At 46.0% G+C, this 20,622-nt stretch overlaps 1 protein-coding gene across 1 annotated transcript in view; it reads left to right on the top strand.

Moving 5' to 3' along the window:
• RARG (retinoic acid receptor gamma) overlaps positions 1 to 20,622 on the top strand; it is a 176,764-nt gene that overhangs the window by 27,799 nt on the left and 128,343 nt on the right. The window contains exon 2 of the mRNA XM_029595068.1: positions 9,842 to 10,336. Coding sequence (XP_029450928.1) covers positions 10,123 to 10,336 — 214 coding nt within the window. The 5' untranslated portion in view covers positions 9,842 to 10,122. The remainder of the gene's footprint in view (positions 1 to 9,841; positions 10,337 to 20,622) is intronic.

Below are 20,622 nucleotides of genomic sequence, written 5' to 3'. Positions count from 1 at the left end.
CTGACCATTTAGTCCTTCCCTCTGTTTCCTGTCTTTTATCCAGTTACCAATTCATAATAGGACACTGCCTCAGATCCCATGACTTCCCATGAGGGACTTTGTCAAATGCCTTCACAGTATCAACCGGCAATATTTGCCACACTACCATATAGACTCCTGTCATCAGTGGTCTTTCTCTAATTCATCTTTCACTGAACAAAATATTTGTTCGGTATTTCTGCTTTTTCATTGTTACCCTCCACACATTCTTCCTTTTCTCCTGTCACTTTTACTGTTCCACCACTGCACTTCCGCATTTAACTGACACACCTGAAAAAAATCTTTTTACTTCAGTCCTGACTGTCTTCTCTGCTTCCCTCAGCTTTGCCAGATATTTTTCTCCGTCCTTTTCTTTCTGAGATCCCTATTACCTTTATCAGCCACCTTTTTTTGAAAACCAGAATGGGCTCTTTTCCCTCTTACCTTTGTTCACTTTCCTCATATAAATATTTGTTGCTCATACAATGGTTCCTTCTAGTTTAGCCCACTGCGCTTCACCTCGATCAGTGGTTCTCTCCCTAATTCATATCAAGCCTCTCCTACAGATTTACCTACACTTTGAGTCCCTCCCTTCTCCGCCCACCCCCGCTTTATTTAAAAATATTTAAAGCCCGCTTCTCCCTAGTTCGGAGCAGAGTAAAAAAAAAAAAAAATACACATAATAAAATAAACATTACACCATTAAAATGAGGACAGTATTTAACGCTTGAAAGAACTATACAAATAGCATTGCTCAGGGACTTGAGAATCTGCCTGCATGCCGAGGAGACTGAGCACTGATTCTGTAGAGGTCATTCCTCTGCTGCTTGAACATCAAATGCTGATTTGAAGAGGTGCGTTTTTGTAAGCTCTTTTGGAACGTTTTTGAGAACCTGGATGTTACGTGAAGGAAATGGAAGAGAGTTGCAGAGTGACGGCCCGTCCATAGAGAAAGGCCGCGCCCTAGTCTCGTCAAGGTGTGTGCCAGCCTAAATGAGGGAGCAGCTAAGAGGCCCTGGTTGGTGGGATCTTAATGTACGTGATGTGATGTAAAGTTTTAAGGTAGGGGAGCGCCATGGTGCGTTGAAGTTATTTAGTAAACTTAATAATTTAGCACAGCTTAATAATGTAATTATTTTCAGCCGCCCTAATTAACTGATCTTCCCCACTGAAAGGAATACAACAAGGTTTCCCAGGATAGAATACCTACAGAAATGTAAAAAGCGTCTGTGGCTTCTCTTCTGTCTGGCTCTCTCTCTCTCTCCTTTCTCCCCAGGTGTTTTCCTGTTCGTTTACTGTTGTCCTTCCTTCACAGTGTCCTACTCCAGCAGCCTTTTCTGTTTGCTTCTGCTGTTGTTGTGCTTTTGTTCCGTATAAAGCTTCTTTGTTTTATTTTATACTGTCAACTGGTGGTCGGTCTGCCCAGTCCGTGCTTCTGCTATCTTCAGTGGCAGCTGGCTCAGAGAAACCTAGGTGATTTTGCTCCTGTGCTTCAAGCAGCTGATCGGCCCTAACTCTGCAGAAGCATCCTCTTTTTACCTGCCTTTACTTTCTGTGACACAGGCTGTTTCATTTGCTCTTTTCTCCAGTTCATTCACAGTAAGACTCTGTCCACCCTGCTTTTTCCCCATTTCTGGTTTTGCCCCACTATGCCTCTTGGGCCTTATCCACCATCACATCCTATGTTTCTGTGTGTGTGTGCTGCACAGCCTGAGGAAAGGGGGCAATAAATCAGGTAAAAACTTAAGAATTGCCATGCTTGGTCAGACCAAGGGTTCATCAAGCCCGGCATCCTGTGTCCAACAGTGGCCAATCCAAGTCACAAGTACCTGGCAAGTACCCAAACATTAAATAGATGCCAAGCTATTGTTGCTTATTAATTAATAGCAGTTAATGGACTTAGCCTCTAGGAACTTATGCAAACCTTTTTTAAACCCAGTTACACTAACTGCTGTAACCACATCCTCTGGCAATGAATTGGTAGGTTTTACAAATTGTAAAATTCCTCATGGAAACGGGGAGGTCATTCTTATGCATTTGGAAATCAAGAGTAACAGTTGGATTTCCCCCTTTCTCAAAAAATATAGAAGTTTTCAGAAGTCAGTGACTCCTACTATTGAATCTGGAAAACATGAAATTAATGAATTATTTAACATAAATAAATAAATAAATACTGCCCAGTGGAGGCTGGCCTGATGGCTGAGTGACAGTGCTGAGTGCTGCCATGTGAGAGACTGGGGTTTGATTCCCCTCCTCGACATCGGCGTCTCCGGTCAGCCAGGGCTGTGGATTCTGTGGAGTTGGACAGGGGAGGGAGGGGAGTCCCACTTATTATTTTTCAGCGACCCCTCCAGGATGGCTAAGAATGCACTTGTGGGGGCTATCACATTCCAGGCTTCCTCATTCAGAGCAATATGGCTGCTAGATAGGAGGGATTCAAAATGGTGGAAAAATACACCGTAAGCTTATCACACACCACCTGATGGTGGCCTGATGAGGGTTAGCTGCTAGCCAGATGATGCAACAACAGCCCAGAAATTCTCGACTGGTTCCAAAAAGTGTGTGTGTGTGTGGGGAGATGCAGAGGGGGCAAGTTTGCAATGGAAGGTGACATCTACATATATGAAGATGTACGATTTTCTCTTCTACAATATTGTTGCGAACGCGCGCCCTGGCCCTGGTGGAGCTCGGGGACGCAGTCCCCTCTAAGGTAGGGAGTGAGCCCCTGGACCGCGGCATGGCTCACGGAGGAGCCCCCCAAGATACACTGCGGGAGGTGAACTGGATTATCCGGAACAGGAACTGGCAAGCTCTGCATCAATGAGACCCAACAACACAATGCAGATGTTGAGGGTAGCCCCCCCGGCCACTCGATAGCCCTTTCGGACCTGTCGCTGGGGAATGATGAGTGCGTGAGGCCAGGCGGAGGCTGAGCACAGCAACCTGAAGACTTGCACGAAGACTCAGAATACGTCAGGAACGAGAGAGAGAGGAAATACGCAAGAGGGGGATGCCTCGAGTGCAGGTCAGAGAGAACGAAGTGGATACGCTAGAGAAGATGTCTCAAACGCAGGTCAGTGGAACTTCATGGACACGCAAGAGGGGATGCCTCAGGCGCAGGAGAATGAGAAGGAGATACGCAAGAGGGGATGCCTCAAGCGAAGGATCCAGAGGAAATCCAAGGTAATGAGAACCAGCAACGCAATGCTGATCTCCAGGGACGAAGGAACTCCATCCGAAGGCCCTGAGGGACTGACTCAGAGCCTTTATATAGGGCAGGACCAGGAAGAACCCAGAGGTCATCCGAGGAACACTGGAGTACTTCCTGCGTCTGGCCCTTTAAAGAGAGGAGAGAGACGTGCGGCCGGCCCCTAGAGGGAGTCCAGAAGGAATATGGGCGGAGCAGAGGCCGCAGCGGCGTTGTGGAGGAAAGAGAAGGCCGGAGGCGGCTCCTGCTGCAGAAGAGGAGCTGCGCTGGGGCAGGGTCCGGCCCCGAACAGGAGACAGCGAGGTAGCTCCCTGCCGCCAGGAGAGGCTCCGACGGCGATACCCAGCCCGCAGAGGAGGAGGAATCCAGGGGAGGGGATTCCCCCTGAAGGAAGCGCCTGAGGCGCGGCTCGGTGGCCGACCGGGTCTGGAGAAGCTGCAGCACGCAAGCTGCGAAAGGAAAAGAAGCTGAGGGTCTGTCCGCGGGATGGGGTCCGCGGACAGGATCGTAACAAATATACTGGAAGAGGGGGAACGCACACAGAACATCTGTGCCCTTTCTAAAAGAATGTAAGTGTCCCTGGGGGCAGTAGAGCAATGCACTACTTGCATTAAAACCTGAATTTTAAAAACATAAGGAGTGCCATCATGGATCTGACCAAGGCCCATCGAGCCCAGTATCCTGTCTCCAAGAGTGGCCAATCCAGGCCGCAAGTGCCTGGCAGATCCCATAATGTAGATCTAATTCCTGTTACTCACTCCCAGCAAATAATTTTGTTTTCCTCTTGACAGAATCCAAATGTTTGATTGCATTGATGAATGTTAGGATGAAATATTAAAATGAGTGTAAGTTAAAAGAAACGGGGCGGGTTCGGTCCCCCACTCCTGCAAATGAAGGGTCAGGGTCCCAGAAACCCAGCTGAGGCAGGTTACAGTTCAGCTGGAAGCCCAAAAGGAGAAGGAGGCGCAAACTGCAGGTCCCAAAATAAAACAAAACAGAAGTGAGCACGTGTTTGTGGGGGAGAAGCAAGAGAAAGAGGTGAAGGAATGGAGAGGGGAGCGAGAGAGAGAGAGGGTGGAAAGGATGAGGGGGAGTCTCAAGGCAGGGCTACAGAGGTGGGCTGAGCAGTGCTGGCTGCAGAGGGAGACTGAGCAGGTCTGTTCTAAATTAGTGCAGTGGTGTTGGGTTCCATGTGGGATAATGTGGAGTTCACGTTCTGCCCCCAGGGGTGGTACAGCCAGAGAGAGCCCATGCACTCCCTGAGCCAAGCCTGGGCTGGTGCTGGCACAGAGAACACAAGCGCCATTTATCTGCGAACCTGAAATGACTCCTGATTTAAATCATATGCTAAAGCACAAAATTGCTAGAGTTTGGATTCAGTTCAAGACGGAGCAAAAAAATTAAAAAAAATAAAAAATGCACAGAGAAGACACACACCCTCTTAACTCATGCCTGGGCCTTAAAGGACTAGTGCTGGAGATTCAAAGGTCTGCTTGTAAAGCTTCAGAAATGTATTTTTGATCAGACTAGGTTTCCTATCTATTTTAGTTTTTTTTCTTTGGCTGGACAGCTTCTTTCTCCTTTTTTTTTTGGGCTTCCAGCTTAATCAGCACAGGCCTGTGTTGGACCATAGTGCCATGAGATTTCCTCTGTACTTCCATTGGATTCCTCCCGTTTTATAACCTACATATAGCACAGCCATCACAGTGACAGACAGCGGGAGGCTCCTTCCACAGCCTGACTAAGGTGGATCCTCAGTCGGTTACATGATGCCTCCTATATACATATTCATCCATATGACCCCCCACCCACAAACACCCCCATTCCTTCACAGCCTCAACCAATACCCACAAACACACAGACATACCCCCCCCCCAAAAAAAAACACACATCTCCACAAACCCCTCTCACAAGCACAATCCCCTAGACACCAAAAAAACACACTCATACCCCACACATCTATTCTTCCAAATAACCCTACATACACACTCACCCTACACACCATCAACACCCACCCATCCATGTACTCACACAGCCATCCCCTCACACAAAACCCATCTCTACCCCCCTCATACGCCCACACACTCCATTCCCACCAATCACACACACACACACACCCCTTCTACAAATGTATGTTGGAAAGCATTCCCAAAGCCATGTCTCTGCATGCTCTTCCTTCTTGTTAATTTTGAAAAATAATCGGGAACATTCTCAGGGTTATAGAGAATGGCATCCTTCTTTGGGACAATGCTGATCATTGCACCACTTGTTTGTGCTCATGATTATTACTGATTCTTCATTTTTTGACGGTGTGCTGACAGGATACTCAATAAGTATATGCAAGTAAAGGAATTCATCTGGGGATCAGGCTCCTTATATATACAGAGTTGGGGTTTTTTCCCTGGTGATCTAATGCTGAGGAAAGATGCTGGACTGACAGCACTGGAAACTGAAGTTCCTTATTTATCCACAAAACAGGTACAGCAGAGACAAGAGCAGTGCTCTTTCCCCCCCCCCCCCCCCCCACACACACAAACACACACACATACACACAATATCCCAGTACAGAACAGGGACATCACAGACAGCAGCAGTGCAAGCTTCCCTCACACCCACACTGTCCCACCACAGAACAGGTACAACACAGGCAGCAGCAGTGCAAGCTTCCCTCACACCCACACTGTCCCACCACAGAACAGGTACAACACAGGCAGCAGCAGTGCAAGCTTCCCTCACACCCACACTGTCCCACCACAGAACAGGTACAGCACAGACAGCGGCAGTGCAAGCTCCTCTCACACACACACTGCCCCACCACACAACAGGTACAACACAGACAGCGGTAGTGCAAGCTCCCCTCATGCACACACTGCCCCACCACAGAACAGATACAGCACAAGCAGCGGCAGCACAAGTTTCCCTCACACACACACACACACACACACACACACACACACACACACACTGCCCCAACACAGAGCAGGTACAGCACAGGCAGCAGCAGTACAAGCTTCCCTCTCACACACACTATCCCACTCAGAACAAGTACAGCACAGACAGCAGCAGTGCAAGCTTCTCTTTGTCTCACACATACACACACATACTGCCCCGCTCAGAGCAAGTACAGCACAGGCAGCAGCAGTGCAAGCTTCCCTCACACACACACACACACACACACTGCCCCACCACAGAGCAGGTACAGCACAGACAGCAGCAGTGCAAGCTTCTCTCTGTCTCACACATACATACACATACTGCCCCGCTCAGAGCAAGTACAGCACAGGCAGCAGCACTGCAAGCTTCCCTCACACATACACACTATCCCACTACAGAACAAGTACAGCACAGACAGCAGCAGTGTAAGCTCCCTTCATACACACTGGACCAGCAGGAAAAGAAGAACATTTTATTTGGTTCCTCAAAAATGTAGCTTATTGCAAGATTGCCTTGGTTTTGTATGTAGGAATAGTAGTGTCAAAAAATAGCGGGACTGTGACAGTGTTACAATATTCTAACTATGAGGTGTCATATAAACATGCAAGGACCTGCACTATCAAACTCCAAACATCGCCTTTTCTTATTAGAAAACTTAGTTTTAATTTTTTTTAGCAAAAACATATATAAAAAGGCACCTTTAAAATTTACCAATACTAGTTTTAAGACACATTCCAGAAAAAAAAATCAAAAAATGACTTAACTTAAATGATGTCTTCAGGCTGGCAGTGAAGATGTAAGTGTGCTGCAGTGAAAAACAGTCTCCCTGTAATGCAGTAAATGACAATGCTGCAGTAGAAACACAATCCCAACACCAGTGTTTTGGCAATGCAGTCACCTGCTTCGGGGAGAAATGATGTTGAAAATCGCAAGTCCAGAAGTAATAGGCCAGATGTCCTAAAGCTCCCGTTGGATGCCTGTGGGGAAAAAAAAGTACCTAGTACCACCTATCACATTGTATTTATAGAATCAGGACCATCACAAGGGGTGGGCAAGAAGGGCAGGCACCAGGGTGAGGAATGCCACACCAATCATGTGAGGCAGTCTGTGAACCTGTGCCATTTTGTCCAGTGACTGCCCAGGGCAGAACATCTGCCCACCTCTAAATTCATACTGGCATTTAAAGGCCCAGGTCAGATCTGTGTTTTTCCTGGAGCTCTGGCATTTTCCAGGCCCAGGCCTACAGGACTTTAGTAGCATCTCCAGCGTGTTCAACACTTGAAGAGCTCAAATGGTTTATCTGAACTGTCACCAAGATCAGCTGGTCTCTAGCTGATCCCTTTATCTGTATTGGCTCCATTAGTGACTGAAGCCAGTGTGAGAGTATTATGGAAGGAGAGTAAGATTAGTAGGAGAAGGGGCAGGCCTGAGCGCTGTATGATAATGTATTTGGCTGATTAGATTGTTTCTGAAGGGTTAGAGTGAGAAAAATGCCTCAGAAGTGGAACAGTTGGCAACCCAAAATGGCAGGGGGTTCCTAAGCTCAGACGTGCACCAGACATACGGGATGATATTCAAAAAGTTACTGAGTGGATAGTTAAAGCTGGCTATCTTTAGGATAACCTAGCCAGCAAGGTTATGGCCAAAAATTCACCTAAATTAACTCTGCCAACTATAATATAGCTGGCTATCTCAACGCTGAGTATCTTTCTGAAAAGTTACTCAGTATGGCTAGAACATCTACTTGCCTAGCTCTTTGTAGGTGGGCAGGACCTTAACAAAAGACTCCTCCTTTCCCACTCTGAAGCCCCCCATCCTTCCATTCCCTGTGAGTCTGATCAGTCAGAACTCTGTGTCGTCCCCCCGTCCCCTCCCCCCCGACCTCCTACCTGCTAGACTCAATGATCCGCCAAATCCCCATCCCCCTTGCAGGGCCCTAGTTCCTTCTCCCAATCTCCATCCAGTGTTACATGCAGGCCTCTGATCCTCTCCTAACTTCTGACTCACACACTAATGTCCTCTCCATCCCCAGAGCCTAAAAGTAAATATCCTTCTGGAACAAAGTCAGCATGGCTTTACCCAGGGCAAGTCTTGCCTCACAAATCTGCTTCACTTTTTTGAAGGAGTTAATAAACATGTGGATAAAGGTGAACCGGTAGATATAGTATACTTGGATTTTCAGAAGGCGTTTGACAAAGTTCCTCTTGAGAGGCTTCTAGGAAAAGTAAAAAGTCATGGGATAGGTGGCGATGTCCTTTCGTGGATTGCAAACTGGCTAAAAGACAGGAAACAGAGAGTAGGAATAAATGGGCAATTTTCTCAGTGGAAGGGAGTGGACAGTGGAGTGCCTCAGGGATCTGTATTGGGACCCTTACTGTTCAATATATTTATAAATGATCTGGAAAGAAATACGACGAGTGAGATAATCAGATTTGCAGATGACACAAAATTGTTCAGAGTAGTTAAATCCCAAGCAGATTGTGATAAATTGCAGGAAGACCTTGTGAGACTGGAAAATTGGGCATCCAAATTGCAGATGAAATTTATTGTGGATAAGTGCAAGGTGATGCATATAGGGAAAAATAACCCATGCTATAATTACACAATGTTGGGTTCCATATTAGGTGCTACAACCCAAGAAAGAGATCTAGGTGTCATAGTGGATAACACATTGAAATCGTCGGTGCAGTGTGCTGCGGCAGTCAAAAAAGCAAACAGAATGTTGGGAATTATTAGAAAAGGAATGATGAATAAAACAGAAAATGTCATAATGCCTCTGTATCGCTCCATGGTGAGACCGCACCTTGAATACTGTGTACAATTCTGGTCGCCGCATCTCAAAAAAGATATAATTGCGATGGAGAAGGTACAGAGAAGGGCTACCAAAATGATAAGGGGAATGGAACAACTCCCCTATGAGGAAAGACTAAAGAGGTTAGGACTTTTCAGCTTGGAGAAGAGACGACTGAGGGGGGATATGATAGAGGTGTTTAAAATCATGAGAGGTCTAGAACGGGTAGATGTGAATCGGTTATTTACTCTTTCGGATAGTAGAAAGACTAGGGGGCACTCCATGAAGTTAGCATGGGGCACATTTAAAACTAATCGGAGAAAGTTCTTTTTTACTCAACGCACAATTAAACTCTGGAATTTGTTGCCAGAGAATGTGGTTCGTGCAGTTAGTATAGCTGTGTTTAAAAAAGGATTGGATAAGTTCTTGGAGGAGAAGTCCATTACCTGCTATTAAGTTCACTTAGAGAATAGCCACTGCCATTAGCAATGGTTACATGGAATAGACTTAGTTTTTGGGTACTTGCCAGGTTCTTATGGCCTGGATTGGCCACTGTTGGAAACAGGATGCTGGGCTTGATGGACCCTTGGTCTGACCCAGTATGGCATTTTCTTATGTTCTTATGTTCTTAACCACTCCCTCAGCTAAAGAGCAATGTCCCTCTGGATCCCTGAGCCAAGGGGCTAGCTGGCTATCAGAGATAGATTGATCTAACCCTGCTCCCGGGACTGCCCAGAATTTGAGTGGCTAAATTTAGCTACTCGGCACTGGTAAATTTTCAAAGATGCCTATCTTGCCTGCTGATTCCATAGTTAGGCAGCAAAACCCCTTTGAAAATCTAACCCATCATCTCATTTTTATATCCTTTTTTTTTTTTCTGACTGATGCAGGAAGCAGTGAGAGCAGCAGCAACCAGGAATAAAGCAGGAAAAGACGAAGTATCAACCGTCAGTCTTTCCAAGCCGCTGTTCCACACCTTCTGTTGTTGAAGGCATCCTTGGAAACCTCTAGCCTCATCCTCATCATGGCACAATGCCCCTGTCCCCAGGAAACACATCTGCACCCGTCACCATGAACTAACTGAAGCCCTGCAGTCCAACCTCGTGGTACCGAAAGAGGGAGCAGAGAGCGCGCCAGTGTAAAGCGGTTGAAGGGAGTAGGCCCTTTCTGGATGGCACAGCACGTTGCCGCTGCCATGGCAACCAACAAAGACAGGATGTGCTCAGCCGGAGCCCAGCTAGGCCATGTGAATGGATTCCCCAGTGGCGTGTACCCTTTCCCTTTTTCCAGCAGCATGAGGGGCTCCCCTCCATTTGAGGTGCTGACCAATGGAGGGTACTTCCGGAGCTATCCCAGTGACCTGCCGAAAGAGATGGCATCCTTGTGTGAGTACTACCCTATACAGTATGCCTTTATTTCACTATTTATTCCACAGCAGAGTCTCCAGCAGCCTGAAGTGACCCAGTGTATCTCTGGTGTATAAAATCAGCAGAGATGCCAAGTGACCCGGTCTAGGCCAGTCCTGGCTTTGTGACATTGCCCTCGGACTGACCTAGACTGGGTCACTTGGCATCTCTGTTGATTTTATACACCAGTGGAAACGTCTCCATATCAAACTCTGTTACATGGGACTTTTTCAAAAATGCCAGTTAATGTTAATGTATTTCATGTCGGAGGGGCAATGACACACACTTATAGTGAACCTTCTTGGGGCAGAACAATGGCACAATCAGTTTGAAAATCTGAGACCATTAGGCTGCTTGTGCATAGCGTTACCAGCTGACTCCATGTTGAACAGGACAGGCTGGGATGCTCTTGGTTTTACCCCCTTATGCTCATTAACTTACAGTTCCTGTTTCTCCAAGAAAGGGAGGACTACAAGTCCATGCATGCATTTAGAGAGAATGGGGGTGGGGGGGTGAAAAACCAGGGCTGGCTTGAGCTATCCAGATGACATAGATTTTGCTGGCTGCCTCATACTGAACCCAGAGATCAGATGCTTCAGAGCCTTCCTTTTCTAAAAAAAAAGAACAGATCCAGAGGTGACAGCCTCCGCTCACAGGCTGGGCTGTTCCCTTCAGAGCTGTTCCTGAATGACATTTCTGTACAGGCCTCACACACACACACACACACACACACACACACACACGTACGTACGTGTGTACTGTATGAGCTCTGAGCTTCATGGCGCTGTGCCATCGCTGCAGGGCTTGGCGGGCTGAAGCCGGGCTGCCACTCCCTGCCGGGCCAGAGGAAGGGGAACCGAGCTTGCCTTTCATATACATATCGGGACTTGTAAGGAGGCGTCCTGACGCTGAAGAACTGTCACTCATTAGGGTGCTTATCTTCTTCTCTTGCTGCCTTTCCTTCCTATCTTCTCTTCCTCCTCCCACAAAACTTAACCCTGAGCTCACCATTGCCCACTGCCACTTCCACCACCACCACCCCCACCCCCCCATAAAACAGGAACCTTCCAGGCCAGCTGTCTTTATGGATGGGGTTGGGGTGACCTGAGGAAAGAAGAATGAACAGGCGCCTGTTATCTCATTGAAGCTGGGGAGGGGGGAGTAGAGGGGTGAACAATGGTTCAGGGACCTTTTGGAGTGTTCCCCAGCTTTGTTTAGTAAGTGCCTGGAATTTCATGCAACTAGTAAGACAAGAAAGGGTTAACAAGAAATTTTGGGATCATTTTTGAATGATTCATGCTCACATCTGAAGTGAGTTGGGCCAGCAGTCGTGCTTGAGGTTGAACTGAGTAAATGTGCCATGACATAAGATAGCTTGAAGGAAGGAGGACCAGCCTCTACCCTGGGGGCTTGTGGCAGACCACTTTTGATCCTGAGTTTTTCTCTGAGACTGGTGATTCAGCAGACCAGCTCTGGTGTTATGGGACCAAATGGAGGGGAGAAGCCATGGTTGGAATGGGTTTATTCAGGAAGGAGGAGCCAAGGTGCTAGTGGAGATTTTGAATGTCAAAGCTCCCAGGGTCTGGGCGTTCCTGGTCGTGCTGCAAAGCTACTTACAGAATGAACAGATCAAAGATGCATCTTAAAGCTCTCGCTTATTTACACATGCTGCACATATATATATAACACATGCATTCATAAACATACCTAAGCCGTTCAGACAAATACATAGCACACATGATGACATATATGTTGCATATATATATATGTTGCAGATGTAGATAACACATGCATATGTACACCACCTGCATACATGCACTGTAATCAGAGGTACCACACCCATATTAAGGCAGAATTATTTCCTAGCATCAACCTTGAGGGTTTGTGTATGCTGATGACCGGAGCATTATATGCGCACCATACCAAGATCAGTCAAGGCCAAGGACACACTGAGGGACCAGTACAATAAGATGTGCGTCAAAGCGCCTGTTTTCCTAATGCGCACACAGCCACTTCCCCCGGGCGCCTGAGGCTATATTTTAATGAGTTGCCGTGTTAAAAGGGACACGCTAGGGAAGAATTAGGTGTCCCTAGCACTCAAATGCATCGAACACCCAGGAAAGGTGGCTGTGTGCTCACAGTTGCAACGGGCGCTCAGTACGAGTGTCCGTTTTATCCTGCTTCAGGTCGATTTTGCCCAATACGCACACAATATAGCAAGGGGCAAAATCAGCCTGGAGCGTGTCTGTTGTGCGTTATATCATACATCCAGAATTTGTTTTTCATCAAGATGTTACATTATACCTTTATTCTTCAGCACTGCAAGCAGTATATGTTTAAATAGAAAGTTAGGGACTACACAGGACAGTATTTTTTTCCCAATTTCTCCTGAGCTCTTGACTAGCAGATTGATTTAACGCCGACTCCAGGGCTGGAGTTAAATTTGCCATGTTAAAAAGTGTGAATTGGGCGCCCAGCGATTTTCTGCATCGGGGGGGGGGGGGGGGGGGTAATAGCTGATAGAGCTCATCACATGTAAATTCCATGTGGATGAGGCTATCAAATATGTGTTTGTTTGGGTGTGCGTTTTGGATGCGCTAATCTCCTTATTTTATCGGGTGCTAGTCTAATGCGTCTAAAATGCGCATCCAATCATGCGTAAACCTGTGCGCTAGGCTGAGCGCATTTTATTGCATCGACCTGTGACTGGAACTGAGACCATGGCTAGAAGTGGTGAACACAGGATGTTGTGGTTTGTGTGTGAGAGACCCTCTCTGGCCTTCCTACCTTTGCCTCCTGTCCGAGTGTCTTTTGTGAGAGGTGTGCATAGGATTACCTGTGCACAGAGACACACAGGTACATACTGATACATACATTCATAATGGATATGCGCACACAGTCGTACAGAAGACTTCACCCTTCAGGTTAGAATATGTCACTGCCTTCCTATTCATCTGGTCACTTATAATTTGTAACTTTTCTTGTAACCCCTTAAGTCCATGACCTCATTGTGGCTCTGCTTGTGAAATTTACCATGAATTCCAGTGGCTTTATTCACATGCTCAGTAACGATGCTACCTGTGTCTCTGAGCTTTAATTATCCCTTTATAAAATTCAGTTGCTTTCCAATGCTGCCTTAAGTTTAATACCTGCATTCTCTAGTAAGCTCTCCCACCCTCACATCTACCTTACTGATCTATTGTATTTCACCACAGTGATGTCACATAAGTATCATCACATCCTGAGTTTTGAGAACCTATGTTTACAGGACTATTATAGATGCAATTTATATCCCTAATGCATGGGGGGGTTTTTTTTGTTGTTTTTACTGTTTGTTGAGTGATAAAACCATATTAAGACAAGTGCCTTGTTTTCACATGGGTTCAAGAGGCACAGAGAGCGAAAATGTCATGCCCAACGTGGCACCGAGAATCAGTGGCAGAGCGAGGATTAGAACTGAGGCGCAGGGAAATAAAATGACTGACCTAAGGTGACACAGAGTCTGTACCTGAAGACTGGAGGATAGCTAATGTAACCCCAATATTTAAAAAGGGCTCCAGGGGCGATCCGGGAAACTACAGACTAGTTAGCCTGACTTCAGTGCCAGGAAAAATAGTGGAAAGTGTTCTAAACATCAAAATCACAGAACATATAGAAAGACATGGTTTAATGGAACAAAGTCAGCATGGCTTTACCCAAGGCAAGTCTTGCCTCACAAATCTGCTTCACTTTTTTGAAGGAGTTAATAAACATGTGGATAAAGGTGAATCAGTAGATCTAGTGTACTTAGATTTTCAGAAGATGAATCGGTTTTTTACACTTTCGGATAATAGAAAGACTAGGGGGCACTCTATGAAGTTAGCATGGGGCACATTTAAAACTAATCGGAGAAAGTTCTTTTTTACTCAATTCACAATTAAACTCTGGAATTTGTTGCCAGAGGATGTGGTTAGTGCAGTTAGTATAGCTGTGTTTAAAAAAGGATTGGATAAGTTCTTGGAGGAGAAGTCCATTACCTGCTATTAATTAAATTGACTTAGATAATAACCACCGCTATTACTAGCAACGGTAACATGGAATAGACTTAGTTTTTGGGCACTTGCCAGGTTCTTATGGCCTGGATTGGCCACTGTTGGAAACAGGATGCTGGGCTTGATGGACCCTTGGTCTGACCCAGTATGGCATTTTCTTATGTAACAGAGCTGGGATTAGAATTGAGGTGGAGAGAGAGACAAAGTGACTTGCCCAGTGTCACACACAGAGTTGGATGAATGGGTGGCGGGAGTCTCGAATTTATGTTCAACTTTTCTCCTGTATCACAGGCCAATACCCTGACCACTAGACCAATTCTCATTCTACCTTTATTAGTCACCATTCTGAAGTTGACATTTAGTATCGCACTTGGGGAGTTCATGTTGCCTTGCAAGCATTTGAATTCTTGCATCCCCCAGCATTTCAGACTCCCAAATAGTTATAATGTAGGGAAGGCCAAGAGAGCGAATGAAGTGCTTGAGAACCTGGTTCTGGGTGTAGATAGTGCAGTTTAGTCGTATATTTTTAATTTGAGCAAGAGGAAGTTGAACAGGAACTCAGTAGAGTAGCAATAGAAGAGCAGCCAGAGAAGCTTAAGCTGCTGCAAGGATTTAGCCAGCTTCAACTTGTGCTGTCCAGGTCAGGCTGAGGAGGTAGGGGAGATAACTTTGGGAAAATATGGGAACCTTATTTGCAATGGAAGTGTAAAGGTCAACATGGATAGCATAAGGGGCAGAGGGGTCAGTAGGAGGCTAAACATTGGGGGGTAGGGGTGATCTGAATAACTGTATTGAATGCTTGGATTATTATCTTATGTTTAAAGGGCAATATTGATGGGTGAAATTTTTTGGCAGGCGGATATAGTTATTGCGCATGTGAGGTAAGAGATTTTCTTACAATATGTTCTGTCCAGATGGAGACTTGTTAATCTGGGGGTGGTTCTATAATGAGGCAGGGTGAGGTGGCCGCTTCAGGCGGCAGAATTTTGAGGCGGCAAAAAATGCCTCTCTCAGAATGCCACTATGGCATCCACCTCACCCTGCCTGCCCCTGCCGACCCTGGCCGGTGGTGGCTGAAAAGAGGAGAGTCACTGCTGCGGGCTGACGCCAGGGAGGAGGACCACTGCCGGCGGAGGCCAGGCTGGTGGCATGGAGAAGGGAGGAGGGCCACCGCTGCGCCCGCTGGAGGCCAGACCAGCAGTATGGAGGAAGGCTGGCGGCATGGATGAGGGCAGAGCGAGAAGGGGCAGGGAAAAGGGGGTGCCATCTCGTCCCTCACCTCAGGCGGCAGATTGCCTTGAGCCGCCCCTGGGTATATATGTATAGTTTTCGTACGGAAAATGGCGGCCGGCAGGAGATCGACTGCAGGAGGTCGTTCAGCGAGGCGCCGGAACCCTCGCTGAACGACCTCCTGCAGTCGATCTCCTGCCGGCGCCATTTTCCGTACGAAAACGATTCGCGGCGGGAAATCGCTCCTGACCCCCGCTGGACCTCCAGGAACTTTTGGCCAGCTTGTGGGGGGCCTCCTGACCCCCACGAGACTTGCCAAAAGTCCAGCGGGGGTCCGAAGGACCTCCTGCCGTCCAATCTTTTTCGTCTATGGCCGCCGCCATTTTCGGCGCCATTTTGGAAATGGCGCCGGCCGAAGACGACAAGATGCAGGAGCAGGAGCCCGTTCCGGACCGCTGCCGTTCCGGACCGCCGCTGGACCCGCAGGTTATTTAAGTTATTTGGGGTGGGGGGTTTTATTTTAAGGGGTGGGGGGTGGGTTTTTAGGGGGTTTTAATGTGCCGGTTTTTCGATTTTTCGATTTTTCGATTTTTAACGATTTTTCACGATTTTTCACGATATTTTACCCCCCCAAACGGCAACAATACGATTCCCTCCCCCTCCCAGCCGAAATCGATCGTTAAAGACGATCGAGGACACGATTCACATCCCTAATGTATAGTAGACTGCACTAAGTTGCTGATCATTACCTTGTTACCATTTTTTTAGTACGCTAATAAAATTTGAATAACAAAAAAAAAAAATAAAAGGAGGCAGGGGAGCCAGGCTGGGGATACAAGCCGAGGAGGTAGGGGAGCCAGGTCTTGTGCCTATTAAATAAGATGCTGTGGCAGCTGAAGTCACTATTCCCCTGCATAGATCTGTACATGCAGAACTGGAGCATGCCTAAGAAAGTAACCAAAAGTTAAAACTGTGGCATAAGCAGAATTTATAATTGGCCAGGGTGGGGCTGACAGCTCATCTTAAATCACTTTTGTACTGCTCCAGTCCTATTCATTCCACCTCTCGTCTCCTCCCTCATCTATCTCTAGCTCTTCTTCTTCCTTTAATTCTTTTACTCTCTTGTCCTGGTTTCCTTCATTCTGCATCTTCCTCTCCTCCCTCTGTCCCGTTGCTTCCCTTCTGTTATTGCTCTTGTCTATATTTACCTCCTCTTTTGTCTCTGCTTGACTCTTAATACTCGTCTCTTCCTTCCTGTCTTATTCCAGCACTGCTTCACTGTCTGATACACACTGCTGGTGGGGGTGGAGAGAGAGGAGCATGGAAGGGCTGTTTCAATAGTTTATTTGAGGTGATGTATAAATAAAAGGCTGCAAGGCACAGAATCCCTGCAAATATCACATACCTGCCATTGATATACAGCATCCAGTGTAATATGACACCCCTACCTCTGATATACAGCACCCAGTGTAATATGACACCTCTGCATCTGATATACAGTACCCAGTGTAATATGACACTTCTGCCTCTGATATACAGCACTCAGTGTAAATGACACCTCTGCCTCTCATGTACAATACCTAGGGTAATATGACACCCCTGCCACTGATATATAGCACCCAGTGTAATATGACACCTCTGCCTCTGATATACAGTACCCAGTGTAATATGACACCCCTGCCTCGTACAGCACCCAGTATAATATGACACCCTGCCACTGATACACAGCACTCAGGTAATATGACACCCCTGCTTCTGATATACAGCACCGTGTAATATGATACCTCTACGTCTAATATACAGCACACCTTGGAGTATCTTGCCTGTTATCACTGAAACACAGCACCCACTGAAATATCACACCACCTGTGTTTGACTTGGTGGCCAGTGGCAACTCTACGCACTGTTACGAGGAAGGTCCCCAATTGAATTCCTGGATCAGGTCTTCTGCACCCTGGGTTGCCTGGGGATGCTGCAGATGTAGTGCTTAATGCCCATGGGGAAGGAGGGTGTTAAGGTCATAAGAACATAAGAAAATGCCATACTGGGTCAGACCAAGGGTCCATCAAGCCCAGCATCCTGTTTCCAACAGTGGCCAATCCAGGCCATAAGAACCTGGCAAGTACCCAAAAACTAAGTCTATTCCATGTAACCATTGCTAATGGCAGTGGCTATTCTCTAAGTGAACTTAATAGCAGGTAATGGACTTCTCCTCCAAGAACTTATCCAATCCTTTTTTAAACACAGCTATACTAACTGCACGAACCACATTCTCTGGCAACAAATTCCAGAGTTTAATTGTGTGTTGAGTAAAAAAGAACTTTCTCCGATTAGTTTTAAATGTGCCCCATGCTAACTTCATGGAGTGTCCCCTAGTCTTTCTACTATCCGAAAGAGTAAATAACCGATTCACATCTACCCGTTCTAGACCTCTCATGATTTTAAACACCTCTATCATATCCCCCCTCAGTCGTCTCTTCTCCAAGCTGAAAAGTCCTAACCTCTTTAGTCTTTCCTCATAGGGGAGTTGTTCCATTCCCCTTATCATTTTGGTAGCCCTTCTCTGTACCTTCTCCATCGCAATTATATCTTTTTTGAGATGCGGCGACCAGAATTGTACACAGTATTCAAGGTGCGGTCTCACCATGGAGCGATACAGAGGCATTATGACATTTTCCGTTTTATTCATCATTCCTTTTCTAATAATTCCCAACATTCTGTTTGCTTTTTTGACTGTTGCAGCACACTGAACCGACGATTTCAATGTGTTATCCACTATGACACCTAGATCTCTTTCTTGGATTGTAGCACCTAATATGGAACCCAACATCGTGTAATTATAGCATGGGTTATTTTTCCCTATATGCATCACCTTGCACTTATCCACATTAAATTTCATCTGCCATTTGGATGCCCAATTTTCCAGTCTCACAAGGTCTTCCTGGAATTTATCACAATCTGCTTGTGATTTAACTACTCTGAACAATTTTGTGTCATCTGCAAATTTGATTATCTCACTCGTATTTCTTTCCAGATCATTTATAAATATATTGAACAGTAAGGGTCCCAATACAGATCCCTGAGGCACTCCACTGTCCACTCCCTTCCACTGAGAAAATTGCCCATTTAATCCTACTCTCTGTTTCCTGTCTTTTAGCCAGTTTGCAATCCACGAAAGGACCTCGCCACCTATCCCATGACTTTTTACTTTTCCTAGAAGCCTCTCATGAGGAACTTTGTCAAACGCCTTCTGAAAATCCAAGTATACTATATCTACCGGTTCACCTTTATCCACATGTTTATTAACTCCTTCAAAAAAGTGAAGCAGATTTGTGAGGCAAGACTTGCCCTGGGTAAAGCCATGCTGACTTTGTTCCATTAAACCATGTCTTTCTATATGTTCTGTGATTTTGATGTTTAGAACACTTTCCACTATTTTTCCTGGCACTGAAGTCAGGCTAACCGGTCTGTAGTTTCCCGGATCGCCCCTGGAGCCCTTTTTAAATATTGGGGTTACATTTGCTATCCTCCAGTCTTCAGGTACAATGGATGATTTTAATGATAAGTTACAAATTTTTACTAATAGGTCTGAAATTTCATTTTTAGTTCCTTCAGAACTCTGGGGTGTATACCATCCGGTCCAGGTGATTTACTACTCTTCAGTTTGTCAATCAGGCCTACCACATCTTCTAGGTTCACCGTGATTTGATTCAGTCCATCTGAATCATTACCCATGAAAACCTTCTCCATTACGGGTACCTCCCAACATCCTCTTCAGTAAACACCGAAGCAAAGAAATCATTTAATCTTTCCGCGATGGCCTTATCTTCTCTAAGTGCCCCTTTAACCCCTCGATCATCTAACGGTCCAACTGACTCCCTCACAGGCTTTCTGCTTCGGATATATTTAAAAAAGTTTTTACTGTGAGTTTTTGCCTCTACAGCCAACTTCTTTTCAAATTCTCTCTTAGCCTGTCTTATCAATGTCTTACATTTAACTTGCCAATGTTTATGCTTTATCCTATTTTCTTCTGTTGGATGATCCTTCCAATTTTTGAATGAAGATCTTTTGGCTAAAATAGCTTCTTTCACCTCCCCTTTTAACCATGCCGGTAATCGTTTTGCCTTCTTTCCACCTTTCTTAATGTGTGGAATACATCTGGACTGTGCTTCTAGAATGGTATTTTTTAACAATGACCACGCCTCTTGGACATTTTTTACTTTTGTAGCTGCTCCTTTCAGTTTTTTTCTAACAATTTTTCTCATTTTATCAAAGTTTCTCTCATTTTATCAAATTGAAAGTGACACCTGCTGGCCAGATTTAGAATCCAGGGTCATAGCTCCCAGCCTCTGGATCATCGCTGCAATGACCAAACTAGGGAGAGCCTATTGAAAAAAGGCAAAAGTCCTTGGTAGCTATGAGCAAAGGCTCATGACACCCAAAATCCCAGCCCTGATTCTGACTGAGCTTAAAGAAAAAGGAGAAAAAAAGGAACTACTGGGCCAGAAAAAAAAAAAAAGAAATATGACATCCCTTTCCTCTGATATACAGTACCCACTGGCATATCACACCACCTGCCTCTGATATACAGCACCCACTGGCATATCACACCATCTACCTTTGATATACAGCTTGCAGTGATAGGAGGGGGCAGGGTGATGATTATTACTGGAGGTGTAGAACATGGGTGGGCAAACTACATCCCATGGGTCAAAACTGGCCCTTTGGATCTTATGTTCTGGTTCACTGAGCTTATGTTAAATGAATATGGTGTCCGTCCTGCTGGTCCACAGCTACACTGGATATGTCATCATCGAAGGCCCGAAGTCTTGTGAGCAGCCTTTAATGATGACGTGTCCAGGGCAGCCATGAGCTGGCTTTAAACAGGCCGATAGTCAGGTCCTGTTTGTGCCTTTGCTGCAGCCTACAAGGCATCCAGTCAGAGGCGGCAGAACAGCAGAGGACGTGCAAAAGGCATATGCATGCAGGAGAGGAGGTTATTCC

This window comes from Rhinatrema bivittatum, chromosome 3, assembly GCF_901001135.1.
Source record: "Rhinatrema bivittatum chromosome 3, aRhiBiv1.1, whole genome shotgun sequence".
In the NCBI taxonomy this organism is placed as follows: domain Eukaryota; kingdom Metazoa; phylum Chordata; class Amphibia; order Gymnophiona; family Rhinatrematidae; genus Rhinatrema; species Rhinatrema bivittatum.
This window is presented reverse-complemented; position numbering and strand designations above follow the sequence as displayed.